The sequence below is a fragment of the Prinia subflava genome, chromosome Z, assembly GCF_021018805.1.
Source record: "Prinia subflava isolate CZ2003 ecotype Zambia chromosome Z, Cam_Psub_1.2, whole genome shotgun sequence".
Taxonomy (NCBI): Eukaryota; Metazoa; Chordata; class Aves; order Passeriformes; family Cisticolidae; genus Prinia; species Prinia subflava.
The window spans coordinates 81,466,110-81,479,591 of NC_086283.1; the positions used below are offsets into that span (position 1 = coordinate 81,466,110).

The following is a 13,482-nucleotide window of genomic DNA, read 5'->3' on the forward strand; positions in this document are numbered from 1 at the left end:
GGGAATTCTTGCCTTAGGGAAAAAGGCTGCCACACTTCAATCCCATTTGCCCTGTCTTGGGTCTCTCTAAATGCATTTTCCTGTACAAAACCAAATGGGAAATCTGCCAGAGAGGCAGCTGTTGGGGACTTGGGGTGCAGGATCACCCCATGTGCCCTCCAGAAGCCTCTGACAGCAACCCTATCTCCAGCAACACCCATGCTGCCTGAGAAAGCTCCATGGGACTCTCCCAGGGAGAGAGAAGGGCCGAGTCAGGAAAGTCCTCAACAAAATCATTACCTCTAATGGTGACCTGAGATGGGTATTAGCTTAACTTCGCGTTAGATGAGAACATTTCTGTGGGCGCAGTGAGAACACCCGCTGGCACAGACCCATCAGTTCACAGAGCTGGTGTTTTCCACCCACAGGCAAGCCGGCTATCACAAACGGCACTGTCAATCCATGACACGTGCCGCTCGCGGGAACCGGCTGTTCCCAGGGGAGCGCCGCACGGAGTGTCTGAGGACAGCTTTGCTCCAGGCAGCCCTTCTGCCAGCAACCAACCTCATCTGTCCTTAAAAACCATAAAGGATGGTATCAGCAGGATAATCATGTATCCAAGTGGGGTCATAAATGCTTAAAAGATGGGACATGATGGTACAGGCGGTGCAGCTCTAGGAAAGGCAGTGTTGATGCCCCAGGCAAAACACACAGGCAAAAGCCTTGTAGAGGAAGTCAAATGGGTGAGCAGGTGGGATGCAGCTGTCCCAGCAGGAAATAAGCAACCCATTCGGTTAAAACACATGGACAACACTTGAGTGACCTGGCCTGCCTGACACCCAGGAAAGCAGGAACATGGGGCAACTGTTAGACCAGTGCCATGCCAGGCAAAAGGGGGAAAAATAGGTGTGTATATATATATTTATATATATATATGTAACTCTATTTTGCTTTAAGCTCTTAAAAATATCCATCTGAATATATCTGCCATATTATAAGACTTATGGCAGGCAGTACTGTAGCAAACCTCCCACAGCACATACCTCCATATCCAATGCCAGATGCTCCCACAAGGCTAGGAATGCTCCCCACTGGCACTGAGCAACTTCCAACTCCTGAAATCCTTGAGGACTGAAAAGGTATTGGGTTTACTACTGTCTGCAGACAGACTGACAACTCATTTCTGACCTATACAGATAAATTGCTGCCTACTGCAATCCAATTAGAGCCTACTGCCAGACTCAAATTAAAAAAAAACAAGATCAATCTCCAAATAAAAAAAATTATCCCCAAGAACAGTGAAGTCTATTCAATTCCCTTCCTCCACCCCAGTCTCAAACGAAATGTGCAATTAGAGTTATTATTTGTTAGAAAGTCCTAGGTAAGGCATGATTATTCCAAAGCTGATGAAGAAGTCTGTTAGGAAACCCAGAGGAAATAGGCAACTTCATCCAGGTCAACGGGATAGTCGGTGAGCAGCACTGGCGTCTTCTCAAACAGCTCTCCCTTGTAGCTGCGCCACTTGCCCGCTGGCAGGTAGACATCTCGCTCCTGCTTGCCCATCTCCAGCACAGGAGCCACCATGAGGGTGTCCCCAATGAGGAACTGGGAGTCGATCCGGTGAGTGGCCTCGTCGCGGGGCGAGATCCACCAGATGGGACGGATGATGGGGTCACCCGTGTCGGTGACCTCCCCCGCCAGCTCCAGCAGCAGCGGGGCCACCAGCGACTCGTGGAGCTCCGTGAACTTCTGCGCAATCTCCACCACCTCCTTGTCATAGAGCCAGGGCGGGATGGAGAACTGCATGGAGGGCATGAAGGCCGACAGCTCCAGCCAGCGCACGTACAGCTCCCGGTCGGGGATCTCCACCGCGCCATTGGTTTTATTGGGGAAAAAATTGCCCCCTATCATGTCAGCAGATATGAATGGGTACCCCAGCATGCTGATGGTGAGGACGGTGGGGATGAGGGATTTGAGGCCGAGCTCGTAGCCCCAGACAGAGTCGCGGTCAATGATACGGAAGAAGCAGGAGATGTTCTGTGACTGGTAGCCCACCCGCACCTCGGCCAGCTCGTAGAAGGGAATGGCCATCTCCGTGTAGCGCCGGGACCAAATGCTGGGGTCTGACAGCGGGCGGAAGGTGCTGAACTGCTTGGGCAGGTAGCTGGTCTCGCCCGCATCAAACTTGAAGGATGAGATGCCGTACTTGTGCCGGAGCTGGCGCAGGTGGCTCTGGAACCAGTCACGAGCTGCTGGGTTGGTGAAGTCCAGGATGGCCCCAATGCCATTCCACCACTCCACCATGGCCGGCAGCCGCCCCGATGGCTCCTTGATGAACAGCTGACGCTCAATCCCCACACCAAAATTGGAGGAATTGTAGTTTATGAAAGGATGTGTCCACAGAGTGACCTTAAATCCATCTTCCCTCAGCTTGGCAAACATCTCTGTTACATTGGGGAACTTGACAGGGTCAAAGTCAAAGTCCCCATAGGCTTGGGTATACATGTCATCAATCTCAATGTGGCTGCAGTTAAAATGGTATTTCTTGATCTTTTCAGCAAACCGCAAGAGTTTATCCTGGTCAATATCATTCTTGTAGAGGGCCCATGTAGACCATATGGGGTATCGGAAGGCGTTCTCAGCAGGGATCTTGGAGGGCTTGTTGAAGTATCTGCGCACCATGTACTTGTGGATGGAGGTGACATCGGAGCCCACGCAGACGCGGTAGCTGAGCTCGGGGAAGGGCTGCTGGCCCGGTGGGGGTTTGTAGGGGGAGTCCTTGTAGCGGGCCTGGAAGAAGAGAGCGCGCTCAGTGGCGTTGAAGCCCAGGTGAAAGGGCACGGAGTCGTTGATCTTGATGGCCGCTGCCTTGGAGGAGAGCCAATAGCGCTCGAGGATGCCGCCAAAGCTGTCGCGGAAGGAGTAGACGTCGCTGGTGACGTAGGGCACGGGCTCCTGGTAGCCGGCCAGGCGGATGGGCCAGTGCTGGGTGCTCATCTCCGAGCCCCCGTACCAGTGGGCGTCCTCCCAGAACATGGTGTGCTCCACAGCCGGGCCAGCCGCCAGCTCCTCCCAGCGCACGCGGTAGCACATCACCGTGTCCTTGGGCTTCACCGTCTGGATGAAGAAGTTGAGCGGCCCCCGGCTGGAGCGCGAGCAGCTCAGGATCTCGCCCTCCTTGGAACACGACTCCAGGTCCAGGCTGCCCGAGCGGAAGGCCAGCCGGAACACCACGTCCCCGTGCTGGTTGCGGATGACAAAGCCGTCCGCCCGCAGGTCCATCAGCTCCGTCTTGAGCCGCTCCGCCTTCCTCAGGGACACCGTGTAGTAGCACCAGGCCACCACCGCAGCAATGAACAGGATGAGGCCCAGCAAGATGGCGCCCAGCATAGGCCTCAGCTCCTTGGACGGCTTCTGCTTCACCGGTGTGAAGCTCTCTGGCAGGAAGGTGTACATGCTGCTGTGCTTCCTCTATAGCTTTCTGCAGAGGAAAGAGAAAGATGCACGCTTGGGGTTCTCAGGAGAAGGCACCAGATTGTTAGGAGAGCTCCCACCTCCACTGCGTCCCAGAACACTCGTCTCTGAAAAAAGAAAGGATATAAATAGTCTGTGAGAACCTTTGAATCAATGGACAGCATGTCATCCACTTGCTCCCCCCAGCCCCCTCTGCCCGTCTGTGGTGTGCCAGGTGCTGTTTTCCAAGTACCAGACATCATCTCCAATTACTCCAGGCAAGATGACACATGTGGAGAACAGCCTGAGCCCTACACGGGGGACAACCCCAGGGCAACAAGGACCAAATCATTGCCATATTTAATGTTCTTTTGTTGTTGGGATAACTTTCAATGAGGCAGGAGTGGAGACTGGGTGGCAGTAGAAGGAGGCTGAACAGAAGCCAGATGAGCCCACTGACAGTGTCTTTAAGAGACAGGGAAAACTCAGAGATATAAAAGATACCACATCATGAATTCCACACCGCTATTCCTAATTTTAATCATACTGCCTCCCTGGCAGATTTAATTAATCTGCAGCAACATCCCCTTCTTGTCCCAAGCATGTCCCAGCTGCTCCACTTGGGTGATGCTTTGCCATGAAGGTGGGTAAATCCCTGCTTCTCCACAACTTACAGAGAGCCAAACGGGGCTGGGGTACCAGTGGCTCATGTCTAGTTTTGAGGCACATGTAGGGGGTACAGTGAGTGCCACAGAATGGCCAGCTTGTGCCACGTGCTCAGAGCATTACAGCAGTTCTGGGTGGAATAGAACTTCCAGCTTTTCTGGCAGAAAACTAACCTTGTAGGAAGTGAGCAGTGGGCCCAAAGGGCCCTTCCTCCAGCCAGCAAGGTTCCAGGCTGTGTTTCAGCTCCAGCCCATTCCCCTCTGTGCGGCCCCAGGAAGTGGGCTGTGCCAAAAGCCTAATGGCTTTTCCTTGGCCATGGCCTGGCTGGGCTCCGCCAAGCATAACGCCGGGATCCAGGGGGGAAGAGTGAAGTAAGGACATGGGAGAGTGAGAAACAAACACAGCTGCAGGAGGAGTAGGGGAGGGAGAGGAGCTGCAAAGCCGCAGACCAGCTGCCTGGTATCTGCCTGGTGCCAGCAAACACAACCACCTCCTCCCCAAGCTCTGGGGCTGTAAACCTGCTGGTTGTGGGCAAACCAGAGGGAAAAAAACTCCCTTTTTGGGCACAAATAAAACCAGTTGCAGAGACTCCCTCTAATGAGGTTGTTTTTTTCTTAACAAAAAGGAAGAAAAAGATCCAAAATGAAATACAGAATCCTCTCCCTGCCACAGGCATAGCAATCCAGAACAAGTATCTCTGTGCCTCAACACATCTTTTTCCCCTAGAAAGGAAAAGTAAAGCAGAAAGAGGTCTTGACCACCATCTAAGACTTGTTGCTCTACTACAGGGATGGCCATGCGTAAACCCACAGCAGCATCTGTGCACAGGCTTGGAAAAACCTTCTGTGTTTATATTCATCTTGAAGCACGTACTGGACAAGACCTTGCAGTTGAGGGAACCTTTTGTGTAGCCAGACGGGTCATTCTAACCTTCCCCTGGGAGCCAGTAACTTTCTAGACAGCCAGTTGCTTTAAATGGGATTACAGAGGCATTAGGAAGTGATTAGCCTGAACAGGCGATAGGTTCAGTTAAACGATTGTCCCACTGCCAACTCCCACAGAACCCTCACTTGCCAGCGAGGGCACGGGAGGGGACAGCTCCAGCCACTCCAACTGTGTCACCCAGCACTGGATCCTACCCCCCAGGAGGGCAAGTGGGCTCTCACCCACACAGTATTTGTGACACAAGGCCAGCTGAGCCCAGCCAAAATTGGGCAATAAAGACAGGGAGGAGGTGGTGGGATGAGGCTGTTTGGGATAAACCTTCATCCCTGCCTCAACTCTTCCTTGACTTTAAGGTGAACCAGAAGCAGCACAGGGGTATCACAGAGATGGCAGGGGTGGATGATTTGAGGAAGAATCCTGGCCAAAACCAGCACAGCTGAGCGAAGCCGCGAAGTAGTAGGATGCTTCTGGAAATACTGACAGGTATGCTAAGCCCAAACAAGCTCTCACCCTCTCAACACTGGGAGGTTTTGGGATGCCAAGAGAGAGGGACATGCAAATACCTGTCACTCTGGAGGCACGCCTATGTCTCACCCATGCCTTATCTGGGGACTGCAAAGATCAAGGAAGGAAAAAATAAAATGCACCCTCCAACAAGCAGGACTTGCAAATTATTTGAGAAAATTTTTTTTTTTAAGTTTTCACATTTTCTTTACCAAAGAAGAGGGGAAAATAGTGTTTTCTTTGCCAATTCTCATTCAGGGTTTTAAGCCCGAGAAACATCTGATACTGCTTCTGTGGCTCCATCTAAAATTGACAGCAGCTCCCAGGGCTTCAGGGAGTTTCTGGATTTTTATCTCCCTTTCAGGAAGCTGGTTTATTATTTATGAACTACTTCGAAGCTGATCTATTTTTAGGCTGTTTCTTTCTTTCCCCCCCATGGACTGGAGCTCATGGCATACATGAGGGAGCCATCACTACCACTGTCAGTAGAGAAATAATGTGTTTTTTAAGAAAGGTTTTGCAGCCTCTTGAGTCCCTTAGACACCCATCTGCCTCAGAGGGATGTGCAAGCTGGGTGATTGAGCTGGTGGATTTAATCCTAGTCTGACTGCTGTGGCTGGGCCAGGATCAAACCCTGTGGCCGCTAATGGACGTTGCTCACTTGGATACCATTTCAATAGAGATGCTGAGAATGGTGCAGGCGTCACCCAGGGTAGTGATAGGCCGAGGAGGTCTCAAAAAACAATCTGGGTCTGTGCCCTCTATTTTTTTGCCTTGTTAAATATACACAGAGTGTATATTCTCCAGTGGGAGATTTGGCTCTGTCCCAGGTGAGAGCTAAGTCTCTCACGCCCCTTGAAGATGCCTTCTGCCTCTCACTCACAAGCTGCAGCCTGCAGAGGTGCCTGCTCATGCACTGCCTGTTTCAACTTTTTTTTTTTTTTTTTTTTTTTTTTTAGTAATGCTAACTTGGTATTTTGCTCCAAGATGACATTGTGGTGACCTTTACCTCCTCAAAAAAACAAACAAACAAAAAAGAAAACGAGAAGGGAGAGTGTCAAAGTCAAACAGCATGTTTGCAGCTTGCTGTGCCAGAGCTTCCAGCTGACCCAAAACAAAGCTTTTTCTCTGTGTTCTGTGGAAGCAGTGAGTCGCCTTGCCTCAAATCAAGATGAAAGCAAAATATCTGAGCAGGACACACTTTATGGAGTAAAAATAAAAATCCATTTTTTGACCGCTTCTATTTTTACCAACACCACCGCTAACCACGGGCTGCGAGACCCACAGCACCACTAACCCCAGTCACTTTGCAATTAGGACATTCATTTAAAGAGGGTCAATAACATACCACTGGTCTCTATTGCCCTGGCAGGGTCAGGTCTGAACCGTGCTGGGGGCCAAGCTCCTGCTGGGGACACACACCCATTTCCCTTGCTGGGATGCCAGGAAACCCTCCCTCTTCCACTGCAAGGTGCTGCCGCCTCCTCCCCAAACATCTTGGCAGGAGTTGAGCTCAGGAAATAGTACAGCAACACTGCAGATTTTACCAGGAGGCATCTCCAACCCCACACAAGAGCAGGGAATTAGGACAGCAAGTTAAGGGAGAAATTTATTCTCTGCAAAAAAGCTGTGGGAGCAAAACACCTCCACGTGCCCAGTCTGAAACTCTCTGCAGGGAACCTGCCCAGACAAAGGGACCTTGCACACCTGAGATGGGGGACAAACAAACCCTTGCTGGGGGTTTAATTTCCCTTGGAGGGGCCTGCAGCAGAGCACTGGAGCTCTCGGGAGGGCTTTTTGGAATCAAATAGGGTGCAATCACTGTTCCTCCCACTTGGTGCTGATGGGAGCAGGTGGGATGGGGGGAGCACCTTGGTGACAACACTGGCACAGGGCACAGGGCTGATCCCCATACACCCTGATTCCACATGGATCAGAGACACTGATTCCCCCCAAATCCTGTGGATTCCTCCAGATACTAAGCTGGATCACTCTGAGGCTCTGGGTTTATTGCTGCAATACTCAAACCACCTCGGGGGGCATGTGTGTGGCACAGACACCCAGACCCTGAGCCAGGGCAGCAACTCTGCCTCTGCAGAGACAGCGAGGGGAACAGAGTGCCCCAGGGGACCCCCACCCTCACCGTCCTTGCTGTGGTCAGAGCAGGGATGGACACACTGCCTGGCCTGCGGGGTTCCTGGATATGCTGTGCTGGGGGGACTGCTGCACATTCCCATCGCACTGGGCTGTTGGACACAGCCAGGCCCATGCAGGAGGCACCTCATCCCTCCGGGGCATGGTGCCCCAGTGCTTACCTGGCCATGGCTTCCTGTGGATCCCTGCCTGCCGCCTGGCTCCACCGCAGATGTCTTTTTAAGCACATAAAAAAGGAGCACTGCTACACCTCCACATCCCTGGCAGCTCCATCCTCTCCGTCCCGCAGGGCGCTCCGGGGCTCCGAGCTGGCCGCTCTGCGAGCAGCGGGTGTCCGCGGGCAGGAGGAGGGGACCAGCACGTCACCGCTGTGTTTTCTCACCACCGTGACGGATGTGTGAGCAGCCAGCCCTCCGGCCGGGGTGTGCCAAGGCGAGCGCAGCCCGGCCGGGAGCGACGGGCGCAGCTTCCACTAGCCCCGACTCCCGGAGACCCAGGATCCGGGCAGGCATCTCGCGTCCCTGCCAGCTGAGCGGGAAGGGCTGGTGAAGGCGCATCCCCTCCCCTGCACTCACAGGAGCGCCACAATCAGAAAGCAAAACGAAAAAAAAACCAACCACCAAAATCCAATACAGAGTCTGGGGTGGTTTTTGTTCTCTTCCCCAAATCTTGTGATTTTAAGCAGTGTCGCGACCCAGAAAAGTAATGAAGCTGCCTTGTGTGAAAAGAAACAAGCTGTGCCACTGCTGCAGGCTGGTTTGTAAGATATGATTAAACAGCACTGGGAACTCAGAGGATAAACCACAAATCCAAGGTGGCCATGGGAATACAGCGCTCATCTGCAAAGTGCAGACAGGCTGCCAGCACCTTGCTCTGTCTGCAAGAGGAGGCAGGAGATTTGAAGCTGTGGCATTAGCTCTGCCCAGTCTTAAATACTTTCACCTTTATTACAGGAATCGTGACTTTGCAGCCCTGTTTTGTCCTTTAAAGTTTTCAGAGTCAAGTGATGCTCCAAATCCATTTAGACACCTCATCCAGTGTTTGACCATGAATACAAAGGAGTCACTGGGAACCAATTCTGGCAGCAGACAACTTTATATTTAACACCCCTGACAATTCCCTTTACAATATCGTCTTTCTTTGTTCTTCACCCGGTGCTAATTACCAAGATGAAGTCTTTTCACTTTAACCCTGCACATAGCTCATGGTCCTTTTGTGTCATGACTAAATCATGACCAAAGACTTTTGCTTTTCCCTGCCTGGAGGCACATCAGGGAGCCTGAATTTATCTGAGCCACAAAGATTTGTGGAGACTTTAAAACAAAATGAGTCCTCCTGGTCCACTTGTATCAAAGTATGTTGGGCACGAGGGAGAGAAATCTCCAGGGCTCTCCCTTTAAGAACATGTTGCAGTCCACCTTGGAGAAGTCCCAGAGGGAGTCTAGGGGAGCTGGAGGGAGGAAGCCTGGCTCTGAAACTGTGGTCCATGGGGTAGCCCTGAGCCCAGCAACAAGTTCCTCAGCACCTGCAGGATGATCAGATCTTGTGGCCAACAGTGGCAAAAGCAGACCACCAAATACTGGTGCTTTAGCTTACTTCACTTGCCACTTCTGCCATGTAAGAAACACAGCCACAAAGATGTTAGTGTCTCTGGGTCCCCCAGCCCAGCTGTGGCTGGTACTAGACATGTGCCATCTACCACCCCATCACTCCAACAGCCTTTCCCCAAAGTGGGTGTCGACCTCACTTCTCAGCTCTGTCCTGCAAGGAAACCACCCCACAAGTGGGACCTCGTGCCCTGTTTTGTCACACAGATTCTTTATTCAAAGAGCTGACTCAGGGCTTTGGGAGCATTCAGCATTTTGGATGCTGATGCAGGCTGAAACCTAAGCCCACCCTAACATCCAACTGCTACAACACGATATGGGGGAGAAATGGAAACCTAAGTACATCCATCTGGCACAGCCCTGCCGATTTTCCATGAAAATCGAGTTACCATGAAACTCCAGGCACTGGCAGCTCCAGAGAGCTGCGGATGGCTCACGATGCTGGGCTGTTGACGCAAGTCCTGGAATTTACATCTGTATCCAACAGTCAGTGACGCTGGACAGCCTTGGCCCAAACACAGTCACCAATCCCTTTAAGTGCTCCCTTGCAGCTCTTCCATGTGCAGATCCAGCCATGCAGACACAACCTCACAAGCGTCACTCTCCACTGCGCTGTAAGTGTCCTCTGTGCCAGGCATTTGCCCTTTGGACATCATGAGTATCCCAAGGTGGTAAGGGGGGAAAAGGGGAAGAAGCATTTGTGCTTTCTAACACAGCTTTGGCCGCTCCTTGCCATGGCTGGTGACTGCCGAGCTATCACAAAACCCACTCCAAACTCAACCCAACACAGAGCACAATGAGCTGCCTATACCCATCTGCAAAGTTTTCCCAGCCAAGCATCTTACCAAGCCGCAAAAGTTGAAGCTACACTTTGCAAGTGGTGTCGGGGACGTGTCTCCCGGCTCTGTTCATCGTCTCCGGGCGGCGAGACTCCCATCCATCAGCGAACTCGCGCGGTCCCTGCACGGCGGCGTGCGGAGGGCTCGCACCCCAGGGTCCGGGCAGAGCTCAGCACCTTCACCCCAGGGCCTTCCCGGGCCATCGCCGATGCCGCAGCTTGGGGTTTGCGGGAGGGAGACCCTCGCCAGCTTCCGCCCGCAGCCCCCGAGCCGGGCTGGTGCCCCCCGCCCCGAGCGCAGCCCCAGGAGCCGCTCACTCACCGGCACCGCGGGGCCACGGCCGGGTCTGCCGGGCTCGGGGGCTCCGGGCGCGGGGCTGAGCGCGGTTCCGGGGTTGGGCGCTGCCCGCTCCGCCCCGGCTCCCGCCCCGGACCGGCGCTTCCCGATGGGAGATGTAGTTCGGCCTGGGGAGAGCAGCTCCGGGGGGCGCCGGGGGCTGGACCTGCTGTGGATATCCGGGGGTGGGTGGGGATGGGGGTACCCCCGGGGCTGGGGCGGATCGAGGTTTGGCACTGGGGTACCCCCGGGGCTGTGCCGGGATGCTTTTAGGTCGGGATGGGGTTTTCATGAGATGCTTTGGGGCTGGGACGGGGCTTCAATGGATGCCTTTGGGCTGTGCTGGGCTCTTCAAGTGATGCTTTGGGACTGGGATAGGCTTTTCATGGGATGATTTTGGGCTGGGCCAGGTTTTTCAATGGGCTGCGTTTAGGTCGGGACATGTTTTTCATGGGATGGTTTTAGTCTGGGATGGGATTTCATGGGGTTTTCCTTGCTCCTAGGAGGATTGAGGTACTCTTGGTGTGGGCGCAGCATGGCAGGTTGCTGCCGAACTGGAATGTGGGTCCCCAGACAGCTCTGTGCTGGAGCATCCCCCCACTGTGAGGACCACAGTGCCGTGGATTTATGATCAGCAGCACACATGGAGGGGCCCGGGTGGTGTTGCCCCCTGGCACTGTTCTCTCAGATCACAGTCAGACAGGGGCATTTCATGCCTTCATTAATTATGTGCTGCTTTCAAAGCACCCCTCCTTATTTAGCCTGTGTCAGTGCTCAGTATCCCAGATGGATGGCAGCTCTTCCTGGATAACTTGCCAAAAGCAAGCACGTCCTCAGCAGCCCAGCATGAAGCTGACAAACACGGGTGTCAATGACTGCTTCTATTTTTGGCTGTGTTACTATGCTCGGAGAGCTTTCCCTTGCATGCTTTCTTGGTCTCCAGCTTATGCGTGGTGGGAGGGCAGCAGCCTGCAAGTGCTGTTAAAGTGCCCACCAAACCAGCAATAAATGAGGTTCCTGTACCCTTCCCAGGAACTTCCCCAGACTGTGGGAAAGGGTCTGAGGGGGACAATTGCCCGAGCCAGTTTTAATGAAAGACCACCTTTGCCCTTCATCAGTGCTGTGGGGCAAAGCAAGCTTTGAAATAAACTAATGTACCCTGGCATTGCCATCTCAGTGAGCCATTTCCAGTGGGTCTCCCTGCCTGCAAACACCACTTTCTCTTGTATGGTCATTTTCCTAAAATTCTTGTTACCAGATGCATGCCAATCGAGGAAAATATTCCTGTTTATCAGTGGAGAAGACCTTCAGAAACTTCTCTCTGAGGCTCAGGCACAGGGACATACATGTGGAATCCAGTGCTCCCTATTTATTCTTGTTGTTGCTTGGTTTTAATTTCTAAACTCGGGAATTAAAAGCCAACCACATGTTTTTTGCCAAGTCTTACACCTAATTTTGGCCCACAGGGATTTGATGCAGTAGCAGAATGATGACTATGCTGGTTGAACAGTGTCTTTTCTGCCCTCTGCCCAGGGCTGAAAAAAGCTGCTTCAGCAACAGGGACGTCCTAAAGGTAAACATGTGGGGATTAAGAGGTGCTGCCTGACCTGCAGTGGGTGAAGGACAGAGCTGATTACTGCATAACAAACAGTGTGGAGAGGGAATGTGTTCTTGGTAAGCTGAGTGCACAGTGACAACAGAAATTACAAGAGCAGGCCAAGAAACACTGGTGTGGCCCCAAAATCTGGGAGATGCTAAGCTACATGCAAGTGAGGCTCAGGGATGCAAGCAGGATTTCAGGTGTTGTACAGTCCCAAGCATGGCTGAATGAGACTGTGCATACAAACATCTGTCCTGGGAGTAGATCTGACTTTCCTAAGGATCAGTCATATAAGTCCATGGGGACTATAGGGCACCAGGAGAATATTCCTCAGGCAGCACTTACTATCAGTAAGATATTTATGGGCCATTGGAAGTCAGAACTCTCAGGTTGTGCAGACATCCCTGGGACAGGGACAGTCTGAGTCCAGGGAAGGAGATGGATGGCCACAGCAAAGCCACAAGTACATATACTGAGCGAGAGCATCCCTTTGGCACTGGGAGGACACAAGATGCAATGAGGGAATAAACAGACTCCCTGCCAGCACCATCAGACCCCTGGTCCCATGGAGATGTGCTCTCTGTGATACAGAAGGACAGCTGGCACTTTGGCAGAACTTTTGGACCTGGACAACCAGCTCACCTCAGATTGATAGGCAGAGGATTTGATGGTTGATGGTGTTCCTGTAGTGTTCCTGCATTGCCACCTCAGTCAGCTACTTGGGCTGGCCTTGGCTCCATAGATTTTGTAATGAGGGCATTGTTAATCCCTACAAACAGTAGGCAGTGGGAAGAAACATCCATTCCATGTGACAGCATCTGCCGTCATGACTGCCAGGACACACGGTGATACCAATTACTTGGCAGGATCTAATGCTGGAAATGCAGCTGGAGAGCTGAGCATCAAGCCTCCCTTGGGGGTCGTAGCAGCCGTGTGATCTTCTCCCCAAGCTCCCCATTCACCCAAAACCATGGGACAGAGAGTGGCATCACTGGCTCCTCTGCCGCTGCATCCAGGGTATCCACAGACATTTGAGCACTTTGCCTAGTGGGAGATGACGTGAGTGCACTGGGACTGCCAGGAATGGGGCAAGCAGAGGTTGGGAAGGGAGTTACAGGATGGTACCAATGTCCTACAGCTGCCAAGGCCTGAGAGGGCTGGGCTTCATGGAGCAGAGCAGTGCCCGGGTTGGTAGCATGCATTATTTCTGTCCTGCACAGTGGTGATGTCCCTCTCCATGCCCTCTGCTTGCTCCTTCATTACAATGCACATAGTAATGAGGAGATGGTAAAAAGGAGATGAGCTGGTTTGTAGTGAGCTTTTTCTCAGTGCCGGTGACTGTCTTAGCCTGTGAGGGGAAAGCTGTGGCCCACAGACAACCTTTGAGTGGGGCCTCAGC

At 52.7% G+C, this 13,482-nt stretch overlaps 1 protein-coding gene across 3 annotated transcripts; it reads right to left on the bottom strand.

The window, feature by feature from the left end:
• Positions 1-1,262: 1,262 nt before the first annotated feature.
• On the bottom strand, positions 1,263-10,565 carry LOC134563729 (myogenesis-regulating glycosidase-like). Of its 3 annotated transcripts, none has more exons than XM_063421961.1 (2): positions 10,469-10,565; positions 1,263-3,560 (listed from the first exon to the last, which is right to left on the bottom strand). In XM_063421961.1, exon 2 carries the CDS (start codon positions 3,433-3,435, stop codon positions 1,399-1,401), a length of 2,037 nt encoding a protein of 678 aa, XP_063278031.1. In that variant the 5' UTR covers positions 3,436-3,560; positions 10,469-10,565; the 3' UTR covers positions 1,263-1,398. The 3 variants fall into 3 exon arrangements, with proteins under 3 accessions (XP_063278031.1, XP_063278029.1, XP_063278030.1); XM_063421959.1 differs by having other exon boundaries at positions 10,154-10,522; XM_063421960.1 differs by lacking the exon at positions 10,469-10,565 and adding an exon at positions 7,863-8,036.
• Positions 10,566-13,482: the final 2,917 nt, after the last annotated feature.